General features: G+C 37.7%; 1 protein-coding gene across 1 annotated transcript in view; it reads left to right on the top strand.

The window, feature by feature from the left end:
* Positions 1 to 10,548, top strand: part of IQGAP2 (IQ motif containing GTPase activating protein 2) — a 288,287-nt gene extending 277,739 nt beyond the window's left edge. The window contains exons 24-28 of the mRNA XM_036747108.1: positions 1,646 to 1,858; positions 3,832 to 3,992; positions 5,490 to 5,627; positions 6,976 to 7,084; positions 9,602 to 10,548. Of these exons, the coding sequence (XP_036603003.1) occupies positions 1,646 to 1,858; positions 3,832 to 3,992; positions 5,490 to 5,627; positions 6,976 to 7,084; positions 9,602 to 9,715 (735 nt within the window). The 3' untranslated portion in view covers positions 9,716 to 10,548. The remainder of the gene's footprint in view (positions 1 to 1,645; positions 1,859 to 3,831; positions 3,993 to 5,489; positions 5,628 to 6,975; positions 7,085 to 9,601) is intronic.
* Positions 10,549 to 24,791: the final 14,243 nt, after the last annotated feature.

The raw sequence follows: 24,791 nt of genomic DNA, 5'->3' as shown, positions 1-24,791 counted from the left end.
TTGAGTCCAGGGTATATTATTTATTTTAAATGCCATTATGTATGGAATTTTTATCAACGGTTTGAAGTGTTTTGGTTGTTCTTGATAAAGTTTATACTTTCATCTAAGTTATAGTTTTAAAATGTCCACGTTGTTTTAGCTGTAAGGAATAATCTGGTGATAAAAATTACTAAAATTAAATGGAAGCTGTTCACTTTCTTATGTTGAGCAGAATTTTTCCCAGTTTCCCTAATTGAACCTTCACTAACTCTTGCCTACTCACCAAAGTAAAACTTTTGTAAGGATTTTTGCTGTAAAGAAGCCAAAACATCTGAGCTAATTGGCTATTCCTTAAATCATACAAACAAAATATGCTGTGGGTGGAAAGCTGCATTATTTTAGTGTCAGATTTTTATTTTTTATTGTGCATTTTTGTTACCTACATCTACTATTTTGTTGTTTCCAACCTAAATGTTTGCTGGCAAACTAGCAAATAGTTTTGCCAATATCATGGTATCCAGTCAAATGTACACTTAATAATGATCTACAATCAGTTAACTAAATATAACCCACCAATAACAACCATAATTCATTGTAGGGTGTAGCTCAGTGAGGAGGCGGAACAGCTGTCTTAGCTTTATTAAGGACTTTGCTCATACAAGTAACAGGAAACATTTATCATCATCTTTTTTGTTTTTTAGAAATCTTAAGCTCTCTGGATTTCTCAGCTTTTGCCCATGATATTATTAGGGTTTGAGTCTATAGGAACCTCTTCTTCCACAAAGATAACTCATGACTGGCCTACAAGTCTCTATACCTACCAATAATCATCCTGACAGAACACCAATATGTGCCGGATTTCAGCATTTATTTTGGCTTTATTTATTTCTCTTCCTAGGGCAGCCATAACATATTTCACCCAATAACCGTAGATTCAGAGCTCAAAGGAATCATAGTCGTTATCTTTTCCAACCTCATTCATTTTATACATAAGTAAATGGTATAGAGCTGAGATTTGAACCTACTTCCTAAAGCGAGCACATTTTCTATAAAGCCACATTGCTTTTCAAATTTTATTTCAGTTTTAACTAGTGTCTTTTCTGAAAAGGAAGACCGCGTGTTTGAGAGAGTAAGAATGTACCTAAAAACTGTTTTGGCTTTGGTAGTAGGGGTAGCCATTCAAAACTTTTTCTAACTGATCTTGATAAAAAGAGGCTTTGTTGATGTGTATCTACATCTTACATGCAACATATAGATATTTAAAGATATAAAATTATTTCTTTGTAAAGCCTACTTCAATTGAGTAGGTTATTCTCCTGGGTTTCACTTTCTGTCAAAAGGAGCACTTTTTAGATTTTTCTGGGATGGTCCTTAGTAATTTAAATGCCCATTGCTCACTTTTCATTCTTCCTTTCATCCCTCTCTTCCTCCTTTTTCTCTTTCTTCCTTTCTTCTTTCCCTAACTCCCTCTCTACTTCCTGCTATATCTCCCTTTCTCTGTCTCTGTCTCTCTGTCTGTGTCTCTCTTTCTCTGTCTATCTCTGTCTCTATTTCTCTCTCTCTCTTTCTCCCTCACACCCCCTGCCCCCAGTCTCATATTTACATTTTTGGGATAGGGACAAGACATTAGGGTGAAAAACCAAAAATCTTTCTTTATGCTTCCCAGGAACTTCAACATTCCTTAGAGATGGAGAATAAGGCGATTATGGATTCCAAGACCCCTGAAGAAATGAAAAACAATCAGTCCATGCTTGAGGATAGCCAACTGCCCTTAGAGCAGAAGAAGAGGAAAATTCAGAGGAATCTTCGGATACTGGAACAGAATGGACTTGTATCATCAGAAAATAAATACCAAGAAGTTATCAATGAGATTGCTAAGGTTTTTGGCAATGATATTCTTTCTTATTTATTCAACAAAAATTGGTTGAGCGCCTACTACGTGCAATTTTTAGGCTAATTGCTATGTAGGAATGCTGAGATGTATAAGACACACCCCATGATTTCCATAGGAGCTTAAAATCTGTAGTAATTTGACATAGATATTGATAACGGCCAGCATATGCAAAACTATAGATGCCGTCCCCAAAATTAGGAGAAAATAAATGTTCTACAAATTTATTGAAAAGCTACCAACCACCTCCATTTAAAAAAAAATCTGTAAGTTTTGGGGAATAAATGAGAAACCAAGAGTACTTTATAGGTTTTTAAAGTTATCATGATACTTAAAGTGTTCTTTAAATGTGACATCAAAATGCTTATGTTCCATGAACTTGTATTATGTGAATATTTCTTTGTCTGATTCTTTGGCCTAAATGTAGTCATAAAAGGTTTACAGTTGAGCTGCTAGCTAGTTTCTGCAAATTTTCTTGCAAATCTTGCTGACAAAAAGTCTCAAACTATTGTGGGACTAATGAAAAAAAAAAACAACCTAGGAAATGACTATGCAGTCTGTATGTCAGAGATAAGACAAAGTATACATTGTATAGTGAAGCACTTTCATCCTTTCATTCTCCGCCCCCCCACCCCATCCATTGTAAATTTACCTGCATCCAAGAAGGTAAAATGAGTTAGTTGAGAGATCAGAAATATAATCACAGCTTCTCCCATGAAGGGAAAAAAATATGCTCAGCTTCATTTTGCTGTGGAAATCTCTGGGTGTTTCTGGCTATAGGTTTGCTTCCTTTTAACTCCAGGGATGACTTGTGACCTTCTTTACTGTAGAGAAGTGATAAAGAGTTTTGGGGGGAGATGAGAGGAGTCTAATTTTTTTCCTTATAATAACGCTATTATTATAAGGCTTTTACCCTTACTTATGAAGGAACCTCACTTAAGATGGTAAAAGAGTGCCTTCAACTAATCTTAGAAGTTTCTGTGGGAAGACTTAAAAATTGGTCTAGTCACATTGGTGTTGAACTTTCAGCCCACCTGCAAGCTACCACAACACTACTGAACCAGATTAAAACGTAATTGGGAAATGATCAACAAAATAAAAATATTATGCAACATAGATAATGTTAATTTGTGGTTTTCTAAGTCGATATTTGGCCTGGAGGAATTGCTTCTCTTTGAGTTAGACTCCATGTGTCTAAGGGAAGCAGCCAAGGGTAACCTCTATTTTCTAAAGCAAAATACATCCAAATCCTGTCCATTAGATTGCAAGGAATGAAGATTGGTTTTTAGATGACACAAATGCATATCAGTTATAGACAGTAGCCTTTTTCATACTTTAGGACTTGTTTTGAAGTCCCAATTTAAAGTCTTAATCAGTATTGAGATACCAAGGATATTCTTCCTGTGAAATCTCTGAGGGAAACAGGGCAAACAAGGAGGGAAAGGAGTTTTTTCAGATCAAAAAATAAAATTGTTCTTAGTTCCTCAAGTGAATAAAATGATCATCAGTGGACCCCACCCATCAGTCCAAATGCATTCATACAATGAATGTTCAAGAGTCTGGAGAAATCACATATTCCTTGCCAAAGAGTTCTTCCTTGTAGCAACTGGGTTCAAAAAAATAATTTTTGTTGTAAGCCATTTGTGGGATTATTCTAAAATTCTTGCCACTGATTATCCTACAATGAAAATGACCTTAGCAAGTGTCTTGTAATTAACAACTTCCTAGTATTATATAAGATCAAAAACAGTTTATAATTTTTTTCAGGTAAGAAGTTGAAATAGTGACTGTCTCTAGAAAATTGCAGATTTCACTCACACACACACACACACAGAGTTTAAATAAGAGAAATTAGTTCATGAAACTGTATTTCAATCCCAAATTATCAGTGCTTTAAAGCAAATTTCAAAATGGTGTTTCTGCATTAATCCTATATAACAGGGGCTCTTCTTCATCCTCAGGATATCCGGAATCAAAGAATGTACCGTCAAAGTCGGAAAGCTGAATTGGTGAAACTCCAGCAGACCCTGAATGCACTTAATTCCAAGTCAGCATTTTTTGAAGATCAAATTAATTATTATGACACCTACATAAAGACTTGCTTAGACAACTTAACAAGAAAGTAAGTTCAGATCATCTGTCTTATGAAGCCTTTTCTTACGTTCATGAAGAGAACCAGAGATGCCTGTTGTTTGAGTCTGTTGATTTTGGGTTATGAGTAAACTGAGTATTTAAAAAAGTAAACCATCACCATACGTTCTGTCACTATTTACAGTACGAGCTGAAAAGGCACAAGAGGATTTTGAAATGTTATTTTCAGTATCTGCTTTATAAGGTTTATATATGTTTTATGTATAAGCTTTATAAGCTCCTACCCACTTGTACTAATTTGAGTACTAACTCATGGAGAGGTTATAAGAATGTAGGATTTCTACATACATTAAGTAGAGGATGAGTATCAGAATTGTGTACTTAATACTTTTGTTTTCAAGAGATCCAGCTACTAGATAGCATAACATTGCATGTATAGCACCTTCATGTGTCTCTTGTTCAGTCATTTCAGTGGTGACTGACTCTTTGTGACCCCATTTAGGGTTTTCTTGGCAAAGATACTGAAATAGTTTGCCATTTCCTTCTCCAGCTTATTTTATAGATGAGGAAACCGAGGCAAACAGGGTTAAATGACTTGCCCAGCGTCACACAGCTAGTAAGTGTCTGAGGCCAGATTTGAACTTAGGAAGAGGAGTCTTCCTCACTCCAGGTCTGGCTCTCTGTGCACTATGGCATCACCTAGCCACCCCATTGAGCTACTTCAAATGGATCATTTTTAAAAATTCGTGAGTTGAGGAGCTTTTAACAAAAAGTTCATTTTCTCTGTTAATAGATTAATTACAGGCTTATTGATAATAACATAGTAATATTAACATGTGCCTAACAACAACAATAACAATAATAAATAGCTGGTTTACACAAAGCTTTACATGTGTTAGCTCACTTGGTCTTCATAACAACCCTGTGGGGTAGGTGCTGTTATTATCCCTGTTTTACAAGTGAGGAAACTGAGGCACAACAGAGGTTAAAGGCTTTGCCTAGAATCACACAACTAATGACTGAGGCCAAATTTGAACTTGGGTCTTCTGATTACAAGTCAAATCTATATTCTGTCCACAGCACCATCTCTAGCTTCCTCAGTCTAGATTAGAGTGGGTAGTGGCAGAGATACCAAATGTAAAAGAAAAAAGAATTAAAATATTTTAAAATACACAGAAGAAAACAGAACAGTTCAGAATGAGAATGCAAATAACATTTTTGTTGCTACTATATTAAATTTAAGACATTATTTTAAAATACTACATGCATGACAGAAGTTTATGGCTCCATGTACAATCTTCTTTCTTGTTCTCAGCAAACTGAAATGGTCATGTTGGTTGATGATCAAGTTCATAATTTTTTTAAAATGTTACTGTATTGAAAAAATTTCCATTTTATTGTGGGGAAATATATTTTGAATGTAGCAAAGGCAAGGAATGAATGAGTTTAATACATTATATAGTTCAGATTAGCCTGCCATTAGAAAAATCTTTTTGATAGAATGATGAAAGCGTTTCTCTTTTATCAGAAACACAAGGAGGTCAATTAAATTAACTGGAAAAGAAGCAGCAAGTAGATACAAGAAGTTAAAACCAGTGAAGTACACAGCAACCAAGCTCCATGATAAGGGGGTCCTGCTGGAGATTGAAGACCTTCAGACCAATCAGTGAGTGTTACTTTGCACCTGCAGTTACCCTTTAACTACTTCCATAAAGGCCCCTTAAAAGCATCTGCTGCCTTTGAAGATAAATTTTATATGTCCATGACTCCTTATTGGCTACTAGGGTGTAATCTAAATTTCTTAGCCTACCATTCAGTGGCTTTCACAATCTGACCCCAGCCTAAATTTTTAGCCCTCTTATCTCTACCTACTCACCTTGCAAAATCATCTCCTCCTGCTAAACTGAACTAACACTTACACACCTGGGCTTTCTCATCTCTGTTGCACTGTTCTTGTTTTCTCTCTTTCTTCTCTCTTTAGGGGTGCCCTTTTTACCCTCCTCTCTGCTGGTCCAAATCCCACTCATTCTTCAAGGCCCAGCTCAGATCCCACCTCCAAGCATCTTCCTTTCCTAGAAATGGCCCTCTTCTAAATTCCTGTGTTCCTTGTTTCAATGACCTTCAATCGGCACTGCTCATATCCTATCTTTGAATGGTTGGTTAGCACTTCATTTTGTATGTCTTATCTCCCCAACTAGATATCTCTCCAGCTTTTCCTTCTTAAAAATAAGAACTATTTCTTAAACTTCTTTGAATCTCCCAGAGGCCCTTGCATAATGTTGTGCTCCTTAGTATCTGTTGGTTGACTTCACTTCCTGGCACAGAGCCTCCACTTAGGTTATATCAAACTACACACTGTCCCCTTGAAGAAGTGGATCATTCCACTGCTTTGACTTTCCATGTGGCAATCTCCATACTTAACTTACCCTGCCCATCTCTGCCTGTTAGTTCTTCATCTGCTTCAAAGCTGCCACAGAAGGGCTGCCACAATTTCCCGCCTATTTCTCTTTCTCTCTCTTTCCCCCCACATTTATTTTATTTTTAACTTAAGGGGCAGCTAGGTGGTGCAGTGAGTAGAGTGCCAGCCTTGGAGTCAGGAGGACCTGAGTTCAAATCTGGCCTCAGACACTTGACATACTTACTAGCTGTGTGACCTTGGGCAAGTCACTTAACCCCAATTGCCCTGCCTTCCCCCCTCAAAAAAAAAGTTATTTTTAATTTATGGAATAAAACAAGCATTTCCATAACATAGTATAACAATAATTAAAAAAAGATGATTGTACATGAAACTGCAAACCTAGAGATGGCTACCATTAGACACAAATACCCACCTATCTCTCTTCAGGACTTAGCTTCTCAGTGCTACTGTCATTTGCTGTACCTGTGTTAGCCTTTGAAAGCATATAGTTCACTTAGAGCACAGTGCAACAAGGGGGATTCTCATGTTGTCTCATGTCATTTGGGCTTGTGGGTGTATCTGTACTACCATATATTACGAATACTTTTCTCTCAAGGTTTAAGAATGTTTTGTTTGACATCGTACCTACTGAAGAAGTGGGTCACTTTGAAGTCAGAGCAAAATTCCGAGGTGTTGAGATGGAAAAGGTTCACCTTGATATTCAGGTAAGACATCCTTTTCTGTACTACCTGGGGCTAAAGTATAATGCCCTTGAAGGGTCACTACATTTGGAATCGGGGTAGCCTGGGTCAAAATCCCAGATCTTATTACTTATTACTACTTATTAGCCATATCAGGTCACTTTGATCAAACCACTCTCAGATTTTTAGGGGGGGTTTAAAGAGCTTTGAATAAGAAGAACATATAGTTGGCCTGGCCCCCAGACTATTACAAAATGCATAAGAAGCTAGGCAGTAACAAAAATTTTAGTGCTCAAGATTAAAGCTTAAATACATTACATTGTACTGGCCTTATCTAATACAATTATTAGCTCTAGTAATTCGTTTGTGAAGCCTCTTAACTTTGACTTATAGTCACACCTAGGATAATAACACTTGGATGCAACGCTGGCAAACATGAAAAAAAAAATAGAAACCTCTGCTGTGGTTTGTGACTTGTAGGGAGTGGTGACTTAGTGAGGGATAGATAGTCATGTGATTTCCAAGAATTATGCTTCTAGATACTGAATTCAGCTGCAGGTGAATAACTAGAGTCTAGATGGTCTGGTTTTCTTTCAGTGAGTAACCTTAATGATGCTTCCTTTAAAATCATTCAGTGTTGAAATAGAAACCAAGCTTGGCTTTATTTTTTTCCAAGAGTTTGCTATTTGTGATAGGATTAACTATTCCCATTGTCCTGTTTTGTTAAACCTGGACCCCAGAAGTTCAGGGCATACAGGTGTTTGTATACAAGCATGAATGGATGAATATTTAAAAACCATCAGCAATAAAAGATCACTTTACCATTTGTAAACATATGGTAGGCTCCACTGAATAGTCACCTTGGTAGCGAGTTGCTAAAGGAAGGTTTGGTTTGAAAAATGGAGTGGCCTAATGAACAGAGCTGAGTCAGGAGACACCAGTTAGAGTCCCAGTTCTAGCATTGATTAACAATGAGATATTGAATGTCCTTATCAGTAAAATAAAGGGATCATATTCAGTAATATCCAAAGTCCCCTCTAGCTGAAGGTGGTTATGAGTATGAAAGAGAGAGAGAGATATTCTATTTCTGATCTTCAGTCAGGGCAAAGATTAGAAGCCCAAGATGAGAAAATTGCTTAGGTATCAAAGAAAATTTCCTTTCAGCACTTAAATTGGATGATTCCTTCTTAACTACTCATCTTAGTCCCCTTCTTTGTCCTCCCCTTCTTCTCAGAAATCCCCTACCTAAAGTACAGGAGGGCATGCCACCCAGAAAACTCGGATATATTCTTGTTATATATAAAGTTGTTCATGGGTTAAATGCCTCAGTCACTCTAGAGAAATGTTACCTAAGAATCATTCAGCATTTATTAAGCACCTACGAGGCACTGTGCTAGGAGCTAGGGATTTAGAATGAAAAATGAAATTCTCCGATTTCAAATTGCTTATAGACTAAAGGAGCAAAATTTACCTTATTCAGGCCAAATGTATAATAATATATATGTGTTCAGTCATGTCTGACTCTTCATGACCCCATGGATTCTGTATGTTAGACTCTTCTGTCTTCCACTGTCTCCCAAAGTCTGTCCAAGTTCCTGTTCACTGCTTCTATTGACACTATCCATCTCATCCTCTGTCATCTCCTTCCTCTTTTGTCTTCAGTCTTTCCCAACATCAGTGTCTTTTCCAGTGAGTACTGTCTTCTCATTATGTGACCAAAGTATTTAAACTTCAGCTTCAGTATTTGACCTTCCAATAAATAGTCACAATTAATTTTATTAAAATATTCATTCATTCAATCATTTATTTATTTGTGATCAAGCAGTTTGGCAATGTACATAGTAATAGGTAAAAAATTATTATAATTCCTAGTCATTCCATTGTTGGAAATATATCCTGAATGTGTTATCAGAAGTGGGAAAAGAAAGAGCTACTTGTTCATAGGTTTTCATAGAAATCTTATAGGTAATTGACCCAGCCCACCCCACCCCAAAAAAACTAGGAGTAACCTAAATGTCCAACATTAGAGAAATGGTTAAATAAATTGGAAAGTAATGTAAATTGTATTCCACAATCCCATTACTTTTGACAAATGTGGGCGATATGAAGAAATTTGGAAAGACCTTAATAAAATAATGTAAAAGAAAAAAAGCAGGAGCAGAAGAACAGAATATACTGTATATTGACTACAAGTTTTTCATGAAAGATAAATAATAATGAACAGGTAATGATACCTAATGGGAACTAAGAAGGCAGCAGCTGAAAAATTTTGATGCTTTATTCATTAAAATTAATTTAAATGTAAATAATTATTATGTAAGTTGAGTTCCTTGCATTTATTTCAGCATTAAGATGTCAATAAAACATTTGATTTTAAAGAAATAAGGTCAAGAGAGTTGCATTCTTTCATATAAATCAAGTCTGTTAGCATCATACTGGCCAGATGAGTTCAGTTTACCCTTCTACCCAGTTCTTTGTGCATGTTTAGAAAATGTTTAAAATACCAAAGATGCAATTTAATCATGTTCCTTCTGATTACAGGATTTGCTTCAGATGCAGTATGAAGGAGTAGCTGTAATGAAAATGTTTGATAGGGCTAAAGTGAATGTAAACCTTCTTATATACCTGCTGAACAAGAAATTCTATGTAAAATAAAATGCTTCCAGATATATCATGGACTCTGCATCCAATGGATTGGGAAATGGATTTGTTCAGGATTTTTGTTTTGAAATAAGACTACAGCCACTGCTCATGGAAATGTGTTTGATTTTTTCAAAGACCAAAACTGTTCAGAAGAATGTACCCATGTGCCTTTTTGATGATCTGCTATTACAGTAGAATGCTACACAATATGAATTAATGTAAACTCTTCCAGATCATACTGTGGTGTAGGGATTCCAATTGAAACCCTCTTGTTTCACAGCATTTTCAAGTACTATGTTTCATTTTAAAGTAGTTGAAGAAATGTCTAAAGCTATTTTCCTATGAGGATTTTTTAAATGTTTCATTTGCATACTAGAATTCTTCGTAGATTTTTTTTTTTAATCTGTGAAGAAATGAAAGCCTAATTATTTGTAAGGAATCACTTAGATGAATAAACTTAGTACTAAACCCTGCCTTCTGGGAGGTGTCAATTATAAAGTGAACTTTTGTGCAATTCAAATAAAGTTTTTATAGGTAATTACAATACAATACAATAACATTTTCTGTATAAAAGTATATATTTTATGTGATTTATTCCTACTAAATAAAAGTGCACTACTGCCTCATGGTCAAAACCTTTCTACTCAAAGCCTTTAATTTAAGTGGCAAAGAAGCAATGTGGATAGCAATCAGTAGGTTTTTTTTTTCCAGTTTATTCAAACACTTAAATTGTGCCTCTCAATTCCTTTTTTTTTTTGTAATGCAATAAAATCAGTATCTAAATGGTTTAAAATGTATTCCTGAGAGATTGTTCTATGTAAAATAAATGTTACTTAATTACATCATTTGTTTGTAAAGTCATTTTAACAACATTCTGATTGTAGTGCAAGAAAAAGACTTTATCAGACCAACAGATTATAGTCAAATTTCAGTTATCTGCCTTGTGGTCTATTTGTAGCCAATTTTAGTTCTTATTTTGGCTTCCATTGGTAGCTTATGTTTCTAAATGACTTCTCTTCATCTCTTCCTGGTATTATTGTCTTTTACAGGAATAGAAATTAATTTTAATGTCAACCTAACCAAAACCTAAGTAAGAGCCAATTTGCTGGGGCAGGGAGGGAGTGGGGGACACGGGGGGAAGGAGAGACAATGCAGACCAAGTTTAAATTTGTTTGCATAATTAAGAAATGACTATACTTAGTTGTATCACCTAAGTGATATAGTAGAGACAGGACTGGACATAGAGCCAGGAAGAACCCTGGGTTCAAATGTGACCTCAGACACTAATTAGCTGTGTGACCCTGGGCAAATCACTTAACCACTATCTGTCTCTGTTTCCTCATCTGTAAAATGGGGATAATAATACAGTCTCACAGGGTTGTAAGGATAAAATGAGATAGTATTTATAAAGAGCTTTGCAAGCCCAAAAGCATCATATAAATGCTAACTATTATCAGCTAGCCCATGTATCCAATGGAGTAATGAAACTTAGTTTCAAGTTTGCTGTTCCATTAAATCCTATGTGGGCTTTAATTTAGTACTAGTAGTCCTAAAGGAATTTCATTGTTTTTCAATGTGATTACAAAATATTTGGCTAAATCATTATTGCTTGTTATAAACAGTCACACAGAGCACAACTCAGAAACCTAATGGCAAACAATTTAGGAAAACTCAAATTCTAAAACAATTAGGAAGAGAACTGTAGTCAGATATCACTACTAGATCAAGAAATTCACCTATCTAGGAATACCTAGGACCTGTTTGAACACAACTATAAAATTATAGGGCTTCTTCTCCCCTCCATACCCCCCCACCCCCAAAATAAAAAGACCTAAATAATCAAAGTGGGCAGGTAGGTGGCGAAGTGGATAAAACAGTCATCTTCCTGAGTTCAAATTTGGCCCTTCAGACAATTACTAGCTGGGTGATCCTGGGCAAGTCATGTCACCCTGTTTGCTTCATTTTCTTCATCTGTAAAATGAGCTAAGGAAGGAAATGGCAAACCACTCCAGTATCTTTGCTAAGAAAACCCCAAATGAGGTCACAAAGAGTCAGACACAACTGAAACAACTGAATAACAACAAAATAAAAGACTTTCAGTGTCCCTAAATGAAACAGGTTAATACAGTAAAAATGAAAACATTTGCAAAGTTAATTTATTTCCTGTAATACCAAAACATGATAAAACAGTTACATGCACAAGTGACTTCACTCGTTTTTGCCTCAGTTTCCCAATTTTTAAAATGGGGGAGGGGCCCTATAAGCTAGGGCCTCTTCAGCTCTAGATCTGTCATCCTATGAAACTATATGTATTTGCTCGAAGGGAAAGCTGCCATTAAGTAGTGCTGTTTTCAATGTTCTGCCCACTGTTCTTTTAAAAGATAAATTTTCATTGATATATTTTGTTTTCACATACCTAAATTTCCCACTGTGGTCCTCCCTCCACCTCTTGGAAAGCCAGACCTCATAATAGAGAATGTAAAAAAGAAAGAAAAACTAGGTTAAAAAAACTAATCCATCCTATCAAAAAAGTGTGGTGTTATTTGCCATGTTCCACACCCATGGCCACTTCTGTGTGGTTATTCTTTGTACAGAGCTCAGTAAGAAAAATGCATGTAAACAGGTAAGTTTCACCTGAAAAAGAACAACTCAGTTTGTTTAGCAGTTTGGAAATCAGTGGGAGTGACCTATGAGCAGAGTATTTGGTGATAAAAACTGAGTCATAGATCCTCAAACTCCTGTCAGGGACTCTGTGTCTACAGTTTTGGGTAGAAGGTGTCAGGTAAAGCCTTCCTAGGCATTTTTTGTCCCCAAACAACTTTTCCCAGCTAGAAGTAAGCTGTAAAGACTCCTTTGACTTGTTGCTTGTGAAGCTATTTTAATAAGTTGATTGTAGGGCAAGGAAGGGAATTTTCTTAGGGAGGCTTACTCTGAAAAGAAATAACAAATAGAGACCAATGTTGATTATCTACTTTGCAATTTATTTGAAGCAAATTTTAGCTCTTATGCTGGCTTCCGTTGATAGCTTACATGTCTCTGAATGACCTTCTATTTCTTCCTGAAATTACTGTGTTTTACAGGAATAGAAACTAATTTTAATGTTAGCCTAATCCACACCAAATTGGGATAGTAAAAATACTGGAGAAAAAAGACAGTACACTCCAAACTCAAGTGAATCTAGACAGGAAGCAAAAAATATGTGCACGTAGTATCAAATGAAGGAAGTACAAATTAGGGTTTGAAGAATTTTTGTGATGTTATTTGACCAGCTGTATTATGAAATGAAATTGGAGGAAGTCACATGATTGTACTGACTCTTTACCCTGTCAATTCATGTTAGCAAACTTAAACAGGCCCTCATTTCAGCAAGGAAATCCTATTATTAGGAGAACTAGGTGGTGCAATAGATAAAAGCCTGGGACTTGAAGATAGGAAGACCGGAATGGAAATCTTGTCTCAGATACGTATTACCAGTGAGACCCTAGGCCAGGGGTGGGGAACCTGCAGTCTCAAGGCCATATGTGGTCCTCAAGGGCGACCCTTTAGGGGCACTTTTTGCCATGCCCCTTAATGACTGGACTGGAGGACCTATAGGACCACATGTGGTCTTGAAGCCACAAGTTCCCCACCCCTTAGGCAATTAATTCCCATAACCTCTCTCAGCCTCAGTTCCCTCCCCCGTAAAATAGCAAGGCTAAGGGTTGTCAGGATCAAATGAGATAAAATAAAGCATTCTGCAAACCTTAAAAGCACTATATAAATGCTAGCCATTATGATTCCTAATTGAATCCCTCTCCCACTCGCCGGAGAAGCTATTGCAAACCTCTCAAACCCCACCACACTTTTCCCTCTTCCCATTCAGCTGAGGATCTTAACTTTATTGAAAAAATTGAAATCATTATCTCTTTCTCCTTGCCTCTCCATTTCAAAACCCCCCTGACATTATTCCCCACTCTCTCCTCTTGATAGATGAGTAGAAAGCCGAGCTTCGAATCAGAAAGACCTGATTCAAATCCAGCATCAGATATTTATTCTCCATACGACCTAGGAAAAGTCACTTAACTTGTTTGCCTCAGTCTCCTCCCCTGTAAAGCAAACACATAGCAATATTTCTACCTAGGGTTGTTGCGAGGATCAAGTGATAGAATATTTGTAAAGCATTTAGCACAGTGCCTGTGGCACACAGTAGGCATTCTATAAATGTTAATTCCCTTCCATCTCACAATGAAAGGGCTCTTCCCATCACCAAGATCACCCCCTCTCTGTACACTTTTGCTTCCCTCACATCTTCTCTATCCTATTCCAATCCAAATCATCTCTAGTCTTCAACCTCTACCCATTTACTAGTTATTTCCCTGCTGCCTTTGAATATGTTTAAATCTCCTCATCCTTAAATATCTTAAACCCTAGGCTCCCTTCAAGCTATCACCCATTTTCTATAATCTCCTGAGACATCAGGATTCTCTTCTGTCTCTTCAGAGTTTTTCCCTTCTTTGTTTTTCAAGTCCAAGTCAACGTTCACTTCTTCAGTTCCTTCTATGTGCCAGGCGCTATGCTAAGCACCAGGGTTGCAAAAAAAAAAAAAGACAAAAATAGTTCCTGAGCTCAAGGAGCTCAAAACCTAGAGAAAACATCATCTACAAACAAGATATATATACAGGATAAATTGGGGATAATCTCAGAAGGAAGGCACTAAAATTAAGAACTTGAAAAATATCTTGCAAAAGGTAAAATTTTAGGTGACTTGAAGGAAGCCATGAAATCAAGGTGAGGAGGAAGAGAAATCCAGTATGGGAACAGTCAGTGAAAATGCATGGAGGTGGGAAATGGAGGGTCCTGTGCTAGGAACATCAAGGAAGTCCATGTCACAAGATCATAAAGCAGGGGGGATAGAGGAGGGGGGAGTAAAGAGTAAAAAGACTGGAAAGTTAGGACGGGGCTAGGTTATGAAGAGCTTTAAAAGTCAGCATTTTATATTTGATCCTGGAGGCAATATCAAAACCATTCTGATTTTTTTAAAGAATCTGCAATTCTCATCAATAACCTGGCCAGTAGAAAGGATTTCTTGAGCCTCTTTGCCCTCTCCTTTAGGAGGAAGACCACTCTACACTTGAACACAGCCAGCAATTAGCTGGGAGGCAGAGATACTAATATTGCACTCCCTATGCTGGCCATTGTAGAGTTCTCGCTGCTCTCCATGCTTTCCAGAAGTGAGTTTCTCTTTTCTCTTTCCTCTTTCTTGCTAATTGTAGAACTGGTATGGTCCCTCTCCTCACCTTGTTAGCATCTTGACGGCCACCCAACTTGCTTTCATCTTCTCTAGCAAACCTCTTACTTTTTTTTATTAACTGGTATTTACCTTGTTATACTAGTTACCTTGTTCTACTTTCCCTCTTCCTCTGCTTGAAGTCTTTCTTCTCCTTCACAATGCAATTCAAGCAAAAATTTGTCAGTGCTTACTATGCATAAGACACTGCTTGGGATTGGGAATACAAAGAGAAAAACTAAACAGTTCTTACCCTCAAGTATCTTATATTCTATTGAGGAGATACAACATGTACACCTAAGAAATCACAACATAGTTTGGGGGTGGAAAGGGGGAAGAACTAACTATTAAGTAAGTCACTAAGGGTCTCTTATAGGAGAGAGAACCTGAGCTGATCCTTGAGTGGAAGTAGGAATTCCAAGGGGAGGAGAAGGAGCATTCTAAGCCTGTGAAAACCCATGTAAGGTGTAGTGGGAGATGAAATGTCATCTAACAGTAAGCAGGCCAGGTGTGCTAGAATGTACTATGTTTGAGGACTGGGAAATGTGATATTAAACAGGAAAGAGGATAGATTCAGATTACAAAAGGCTTTGTACCAAATTGAGGAGTTTGTATTGGGAGTTGCTGAAGCTTTATCACCATTAACGATTTGTTTCTTGAGAGCAGAGACTGCCTTGCTTTTCTACGTGTATCCCCAGAACTTGGCACAGTACTTTGCACATAGAAAGTACTTATTAAATGTCTTTTTATTCACTCATTCATTTGAAATTAAGCCATTCTTCTCCTCTTCATCTCTTTCCACTTCTTCCTCCCTCCTCTTCCTCCCCCCACGGCCCAAGCCCTTCCCCTTCTCCTTGATTTCTTTCCCTCTTTTAGCTTTTCTTTGAATCTTCCTTAATTCCCCAAATGCTGTCTCTGACTTTCTTAGACCAAGTTGCTGGGCTCTTACTATGGGAAGGACAGAGCAACTTCATTTGTTCTTTGCTTTTAAAAAGCTACAAAAGTAGTAATCAATAAAGTCTCTTCTATTCATCTTGAGCTCCCATTTGGGAAGTTCCCAGCAATTAGAAAGAGATTCAAGCCCTCTCTTGTTCTGGTAAATGTGGACCATGGCTAAAATCTTGCGCCTCTCCATATGGTAGATATATTGGTTATGTTCATCCTAAGAACAAACACAAATTAGCACTGCAATAAACAATCAAGTAAACAATCAAGGCATTTTAGAGAAATTTGTTTCTTTTCAAACCTGTAAGACAGATAAACAGTACACTGGAGGGCTGCTAGCACAGGATCACTCATGATCTGGTCAGACAGGAAAGACAGCTTCAAAAGGGTTAATAATCTTACTTTATTCCAATCTAGTCTTCTCATAAAAGTTGCTGATAATGAAGGACAGACTCCTACAGATCCTTAATCACCCTTCTTGCAGGGGCCAGCAAGAAGGGGCCACAACTGCCCCTACATCTCCATGGGGTAAATCGAGACAGGCACAATTTTTGTATTCCCCTAAATCCCCTCAAGCCTCAATGGGGGCCAGGTGAAGCAAACACAGATTTCCTTCAGCCTCGATAAGGGCCGATCAAGGCACACACAGGGTTCAAGCTTGTGCATTCAACCCTAAAGGTTCCCCGTGCTTTCCCCACTCACTGACCAGTGCCAACTTGCTTTATAGGGCAACAAGCAAAGAAGGCATCTTGCCAACATTAAGCTCACAGGTTAACTTTAGCAATATCATCACTCTGCATAAGTGGAGTAAATATCAATTATGTCACCCTCATATCTCACAGCACAGCCTCAGTAGGACTGTCTGTCACTATGATTCTAGGAATTACTATCTAGGATCCTTGGGGCTGTTCTGGAAGTTATTATCTAACACCTGGAAGCTAGACATTGCCATGGTCATGGATCCTGAGAAACTGAACTCTGAAAAGGATAACAAAATCCTCCTTACAAAACCAAAGGGCAAACTGAAAGCAAAACAAACTTTTAAGAAACAAAGATGAGAGATACAGGCTCAGAGGGACAAGAAAGTACAGAGGTCACCGGCCTGTTCACATCGACAGGAACAACTCCACCCACACCGTATGTGTTATTACTGTGATGATCTCTGAAAGCTCAAGACCTAATCATATAAAGTCAGGGATCTATACTGAGGTGATAAATTAACTGTAAAATAGCCAGGCAGTGTTAGAGGCAGCTGGTGATGCAGTGGATAGAATGCTGGGCCTGGAATCAGAAAGACTTGCGTTCAAGTCACTTACTAAGTGACCTTGGGCAAGTCGCTTAACCTCTGCCTGCCTTGGTTTCCTTAACTATAAAATGGAGATAATTATAACACCTACCTCATGGGGTTGTTGTGAGGATCAAATGAGATAATATTTGTAAAGCACCTGGTACATAGTAGGTACCATATAAATAATAGCCATTATTAGCTCCACTCTGCAGTTCCTTTATGAAATGGGAATAAATCCCTGAGTAAATTAGGAAAGGAGCAATGACATTGGCCAAGAAGGCATTGGCCCTGCCAACAGGTGACTCTTAAAAGGCAGTGGGACGATTCTGGAAGAAGTCAGTTTAAGTACATACAAGCAGACACCAGATTTAAGGAGGTACCCAGGTCCCTAACAAGCTGGGTAGAAAATGCAGGGAACTAGATAAGGGTAGGCCGTAAGAAGTGACATGGAACTGGGCAAACAGAAACACCAAAGGATAAGCAAGGGTGTGTGGGCCAATCAGTTTGAAGATTGGCAGGATAGAAACTATGTTCCTAAAACTGCTACCCACTCCCAGTCTAGATACCAAAGCAGTAATTCTACAATTTCTTTCTGTCCTTGGGTTTGGTTAGAGGTGCCTAAAATCTGTTCTTTTTTGGGGATGAGGAGAACTGTTTATCTTTCTTTGTTTTAAATATCTACTTTGTCTCTATAAATTGAGTTAGCCACAGGAATTTGCAATTACTGGGACTGCATTTGGGAGGAGAAGGAAGAGGCATAGGAAGAGGAGAAAAACAGAAAGAGAGAGATTGATTTTTGCCAGAGCTCTGTCTCTGACCAGGGACTTGGAGCTAGTCAAATGGAGAATTTAAAGATGCCTTTTCCTATGATTTTGCAGAAGAGAGAGCAAATGTTGTCCATATAGGACCACAAAAAATGTCAGTAAGAGTGGCTGAATGACTCTGCTCATCATCCCCCCCCCACTGCTACAAAAAGGGGGTTTGCGTGCCTTGAGCGTACACAGCCTGACTCCTGAAGTTCTGTTCGTGCTTCTGCTCTCCCAGCTCCATATGGCTTTTCATGGCCTTCCTTTCTGCTGTATATCTCCTATATAATTTATCAAAATCTGGGTTTCTCCTCGATTCTGTTATCTGCCTGGACTCACTGTGACTAATTTCCTCTCAAATGGTCCCACTTGCTTTTAAGGGTCATCTGGAGCATAGCCAATCATTTCTTGACGAGTTCCATTTCTAATTCATTTCTAAACTTCATAAAAACAACATGCCAGTGTTTTAAAGTCACCCTTAACTAAAGGATTCCTAAATACCATAGAAACTCTGCCTGGAGCAGCTAGATGGTACAGTGGATAAAGCGAAGACCCTGGAGTTAGGAGGACCTAAGTTGAAATACAGCCTCAGACATTTACTAGATGTGTAACCCTGGGCAAGTCACTTAACCATTTGCCTCAGTTTCCTCATCTGTCAAATAAGCTGGAGAAGGAAATGGCAACTCCAGTATCTTTGCCAGAAAATCCCAAATGGGTTTTCTGACACAACAAAACAACTGAACAGAAACTCTGCCTGTTGATAGACTATGTTAGTCTCAGGTTTATCTAAATGGAGAAGATGAAAAACAGAGCAAAGATCTGAACCCAGGTACTCTGAACCCAGGTTCTTTCCCCCGCAACACAGAAAATGCATTTGCTACACATAACACTTATGGGTTCTGTTCTTTTAATCTGGCTGAAAGACATGACCCTAAAGCCAATGCAATATTCATGGGCTCAAACATGTCAGGGTTTTAAAGTTACCTTTAACTAAACCAAGGCTGTCCAACCTTAGGTTATCTTAAGGTCACAATCAAATAAATAATTATTCGAGGGCTGCAACCAGAATAAAAAATACAATACACCAATAGAAAGTGAGGGAACTCGTGTCATCAATACGACAGGCAAAGGCACAAAGCGCAAAAGCAAACACAAAACAACAAAGTGACAACACAACAGTATAAAGGTAGGTGCATACTGACTAGTCTGCATCATACAGATGGAATGCACCCCACTGATCAATTGAAAATTCCATGCGATACGTTCTGTCCATCATACTCCTTAAAAACACCAAAGAAAATTAGCATCAACAAGATTATTTATTAGTGATGGAATTAAAAAATCAAATTATTATTTTATTTTTTCGCTTATGAAAATTAAAACCCACAGGTGGGCTGCGTAAAATCGAACTGCAGGCCGTATTTTGGACAGCCCTGAACTAAACGACTAATAAATACCATAAAGAATACTAAATACTAAATACCATAGCCTGATGGCAGACTATGTTAGTCTCAGGCTTATTTGAATGGAGTAAATGAAAAACAGAAACAAAAAGCTGTTGGAAACTTACTAATGGCATGAAGTTGGTGATTGACCTGCTGGGAGTGAGTGATGAACAACATTATCATGCCCAAGGGGGTCACCAGGCCTGGAGAAAGAACACAAATGGGTCACGCAAGAGATAATAAAAGGTCTTTTGAAAAAGGTATGAGGGGAAAGTTTACTATTGCTGCCAATGTGTTCTTTGGTGCTAATTGAAAAGTATTAGAAATGGGAACTCTTATAAGATTTTAAGGGGAAGAAAAGAGAACATTATATATTGCATTCAAAAGTAAATTCTCACACAAGCTTTACTTTCTACCTTGAGTTAAGAAAATCCATGACAAGAGTATGAGCCAACACAGGCCTTCTAATTCACCAAGGGTGCAGCTATAAATTGTTCCAACCCATCTGGAAAAAACAATTTGTGTAAGAAAAGTAGCTAAACAGCCCACACCCTTTGACCTAGAGATCCTTTTTATTGCGATGATGTCTCAAGAATTTTAATGACAAGGACAGACCCAAATGTACAAAAATGTTCATTGCACCATTATTTGTCATGATGAAAATCTGAAAATGAAATATGTACCCAATGACTGGGAAGTAGCTGAAGATACTATGAGATGAGAATGTAATGGCATGTGACTATACTATAAGGAATGACTGACATGAAGAATTCAGAGAAATTTGGGAAGACTTACATGAAATGATGATACAGACCCAATAGAATGACATAAACAACGCAACAATGCAAATAAAATTGATGTGGAGAGGCAACAAAATTGCTCTCAAATTCAGCAATTGTTATTCAGTCATGTCTAACTCTTTGTGACCTAATGCACCACAGCGTGCCAATACTATCCATGGGGTTTTCATGGCAAAGATACTGGAGTGGTTTACCATTTCCTTCTCCAATGAATTAAGGCAAACAGAGGTTAAGTGACTTGCCCAGGGTCACATAGATAGTAAGCGTCTAAGGCTTAATTCAAACTCAGGTCTTCCTGACTCCAGCTGAGCCATCTAGCTGCATCCAAAATGGTGTTTTTTCCTCCTCCTGGATATTGCTCAGAATAACTGAACTGAACTAAACCCCAAAAGGCTATAGCTCTGTGTAATCACATCCCATGATTCAAGGAACTCACATAACAGAATTGGGGTGAGATTCAGTCAATGAAGTAATCTAGCAAAAATACAGTAACAGTTAACGTGATTATACTGTCAAAGTTAAAGGACATATATCCCTCCTTTGTCTCTAACACTCGATAAACTAATATACTTTTATGAGGGTTTGTTTGCAGGTTCGTTGTGTAGAAACAAAATGTAGCAATATTTTTTTAAATTATTAGATAAATCAATAAACACTGAGAGTAATTACTGGGTATATTAGTTTAAAAAGTTAGTGGATTTGTCACATCAATCAACATAAAAAGAGATCATAGACTCTATAGCCAGACAAAAACACACGTTTCTTTTGACTTGATTTTCCTTACTTTTGCTTTAAGTTAGAGGGTAGTTCCAGCTTTCACTTGCTGGCCCTTCCTTTAATAATTAACTATTTAGAAGGTATTAAAGCAAGAAGAAAACACCATCAGGTAGCCTGGTCAACAAAAAAGCCAGGGAGGTTGGGGCAGGGGGGAAGGTTGTAAAAATTCAAGTATTCCAAAGAGGTAGACAATGCCTGTAACTAAGCTGTGTCAAATAAAGATTAAAGTGAATTCATTCTCTCTTTTACTGTATCAGCACTCTCTACCAAAGAAGCAAAAATAGAACCAGAGTAGGATGACCAGAGCCCTACACCTGGGTGGCTGGCATCTAGAGACTGCATTTCTTCCCTGTAATGGTCCTCAAGATGAGAAGTATTGTAAAGTTCCCATTCCTCTTCTAACCCACAGTGATACTTACTTCTTCCCTCACATTTTCAACCTCTTTTATATCGCTCAGAGCAACTGAACTGAAACCAACAAGGCTGCAGCTCTGGGTAACTGCACCCCCTAATGGTTTTAAGCATAGTTTTGGGGTGAGATTGAATCAAAGAAGCAAACCGGCAGAAATAAATGAAGAAATGAATGAATGAATCCTCTTCAACTAGATAGCAATATAGATTTGGAGCTAAATGCAAAGTCGTAAGACTGTGAGCCCAATTCCTTCGTTTTACACATAGGAAAACTGAGATAAAGAGGTTATGATTTGCCTACAGCTAAAAAAAAAATGTATCTGAGGTAAGATTTGAACCCAGCTCTTCCTGACTCCAAGTTCATCACCATACTACACCATACTGTAGATAGCTTTTGTTTTTATATCCCCTATATTTTTCCCTATATCTCTTCCCTCCCCACTCCCAGAGGAGTTCATCCCTTAAAAAAAATTTTTTTGAGCAAAATCAATCAATATATTGGAAAAGTCTGACATTATATAGAATGCTCCATACCTGTGGACCCCAACTCCGCCTCTGCAAAGAAGTGGGGAAAGTGTCTTCTCATCTCTTCTCTGGGGCCTGGCTTGGTCATTATAATTTTGCAACATTCAGTTTTGATTGTTTTGTTGTTCTTCTTCCCATTTACATTGTTGCAGTCACTTCATATGTTGCTTTCTTGACTCTGCATCAGTTTATATAAGTCTTTCGATATTTCTCTATGTTAAGGTCTGTTATTTCTTAAAGCATAATAATACTCCATTACATTCAGGTACCACAATTTGCATAGCCATTCCCCAACCAACAGCATTTTTTAAACCAAAGTTCTCTCCATATAGGTAGTATCAATAAAGTAAAAAAAATCTGTATAAAGTCAACATCCTTTGCAGATATTAGCCTAGCAGATATTTCCCTTTATGTCTGGGTATACATGTGTGTGTAATATATATGTATGTATGTGTGTATGTATATGCACACATACACACATTTCACATCGTTCCCAGGAGAATTGGACAAAAGAAAGATTTTTCAAAATACATAATAAATATTAATTGGGTGATACCCGTCCCTCGACAGAACCCAATACTTTCCATAATAAGTTACACTAAAGTTAAATGGGAATAATTAGCTAAGCCTTACTACTCATTGTTCTCTGTTGCTTATCAACTGCACAGAACCCTGAATGTGTCTCTCTATATATCAGTGTGTCTGGAAACAGAAACACTGAAAGTCCATTTCCCTAGAATACTATCTGAATCCTTTTCCTGTTCCTATCTAATATGACCCTTACTCACAAAATACACAAAACACCAAGACAACACTGGATGCCCAGACTGAGAATATATGGACAAAGATAACTTATGGAAACTTGGAGTGATTGAATAATGGTTATCATGCTTTATGTGACAAAACTAGTTAATTTAAATGTAAATTATTACTAAACAACTTTATTTAGCTTCTTTGGTGTTCAATGTAAGCTTTTTAATATTTTTTTGTTTTAAAGAAAATCATCTTCTGCCTCTTCTTGGCAGAGATTTTGCAATTATACCCAACAGGTTATCTTTCTACAACTACCCAAGAAACAGCCAACTTTGAAGAGGAGAGCAGGAGGAGGAAAAGAAGAGAAGAAGGGAAAAAAGGAAGAAGGATGCAATGATAAGAGGACTGACTTTGAGATCAGAGGATCACTATTCAGATCCCTATGACATGTATTACCGTGTGTGATCTAGGGCAGCAAGTCACTTAGCCTCCCTGGAACTCAGTTTTGCTCATCTGTAAAATGAGGGAGGACTCACCATTCAACAAAACTACCAGAAAACTGGGAAACAGTTTGGCAGAAAATGAACTTAGTCCAACATATCACAACATGTATCGATAAACCCCAAATGGACTCATGACTTACATAGAAAAGGTCAAATCACAAACAAATTAGAAGATGGAAGGAAATCCTTTCACAATTATGAATAGGATAAGAGTTCCCAACCCAACAAGGAATAGAGAAGATCATGGAAGTTAAACTATACGGTGTTAATTACATACATTTTTAAAAAGGTATGCACAAACAAAATCAATGCAGTTAAAATGAGAAAGAAAACAAATGACTGGGAAAAATTCTTTCAGTGAATTTCTCTGATAATGGTCTGAGATCCAAGATATGGGCAGTTAGGTGGTGCAGTTGATAGAGTTCTGGGCCTGGAGTAAGGAAAACCTGAGTTCAAATTCAGCCTCAGATACTTACTAGCTGTGTGACCCTGGGCAAGTCACTTAATCCTGTTTACCTCAGTTTCCTCATCTGTAAAATGATCTAGAGAAGAAAATGGCAAACAACCCAAGTATCTTTGCCAAGAAAACACCAAATGGGGTCACAAAAGATTGGACACAACTGAAAAAATGACTAAATAACTATGTTAGCAGATAAGGAGAATGCTATACATAGGTAGTTTAGCTAGGTTTTAGCAAAGCATTCGACAACAATATGCACAAGATGGAGAGTTATGGACTAGACAATATGCATTTAGAGAAGCATAATAACCAGGACCAGGGTGGTGATAGTCCTGTTGTACTCAGTCTTGGTCAGATCACATGTAGAATATCATGTTCATTTCTGAACACCACATTGTAGATAGTTAGATTTAGAAGAGGTAGAATGGCAGGATCCAAAGAGTAGTCATTGATATTTTGATACCAATTTAGAAAGGGGTATTCAAAGAAGTGTCCCAGTGACCTGTTTTTGACCCTATACTGTTTTACATATTTATCAATTAGTCAACAAGTATTTATTAAGTGCTTTGGCAGTGAGGCAGCACTAGACCTGGAATCAGGAAGACTCTAGTTCAAATCAGGCTTCAGACACTTCCTACCTGTGAGACCTTGGGCAAGTTATTTAACCTCTCTGTGCCTCAGTTTCTTCAATTGTAAATTGGGGGTAATAGAGCTCCTACCTCATAGAGTTGTTGTGAGGATAAATGAGATAATATTTGTAAAGGGCTTAGTACAGAGCCTGGTAGATGGTAGGTGCTTAATAAATTCTTCCCCTCCCCTCCCCCTCACCATGCTAAATATTGAGAATACAAGTACAAGCAGAAAGAAATACTTGCCCCTCAAGAAGCTTACATTCTAATGGGGGAAGACAATACATAAAATAAAGCTGAAAAGTGGACCAGTGTGGGAGCATAGTAGACAAAGTCCAGAGTGCAGCCTGGGGAGGAACAGAAACATGACTGGTCTGGGCATCCTTCTTAAACAGAGGTTCTGGGAAGAGCCCTCCTATCACTGGGAGATACAGCAGGTGTAAATTCCAGGCCGGGAATGAGCTCTCAGGATGAAGATCA

The sequence above is a fragment of the Trichosurus vulpecula genome, chromosome 1 (genome assembly GCF_011100635.1).
Source record: "Trichosurus vulpecula isolate mTriVul1 chromosome 1, mTriVul1.pri, whole genome shotgun sequence".
Taxonomy (NCBI): domain Eukaryota; kingdom Metazoa; phylum Chordata; class Mammalia; order Diprotodontia; family Phalangeridae; genus Trichosurus; species Trichosurus vulpecula.
Note: the sequence above shows the minus strand (reverse complement) of the source record. Positions and strands in the feature narration are given on the sequence as shown.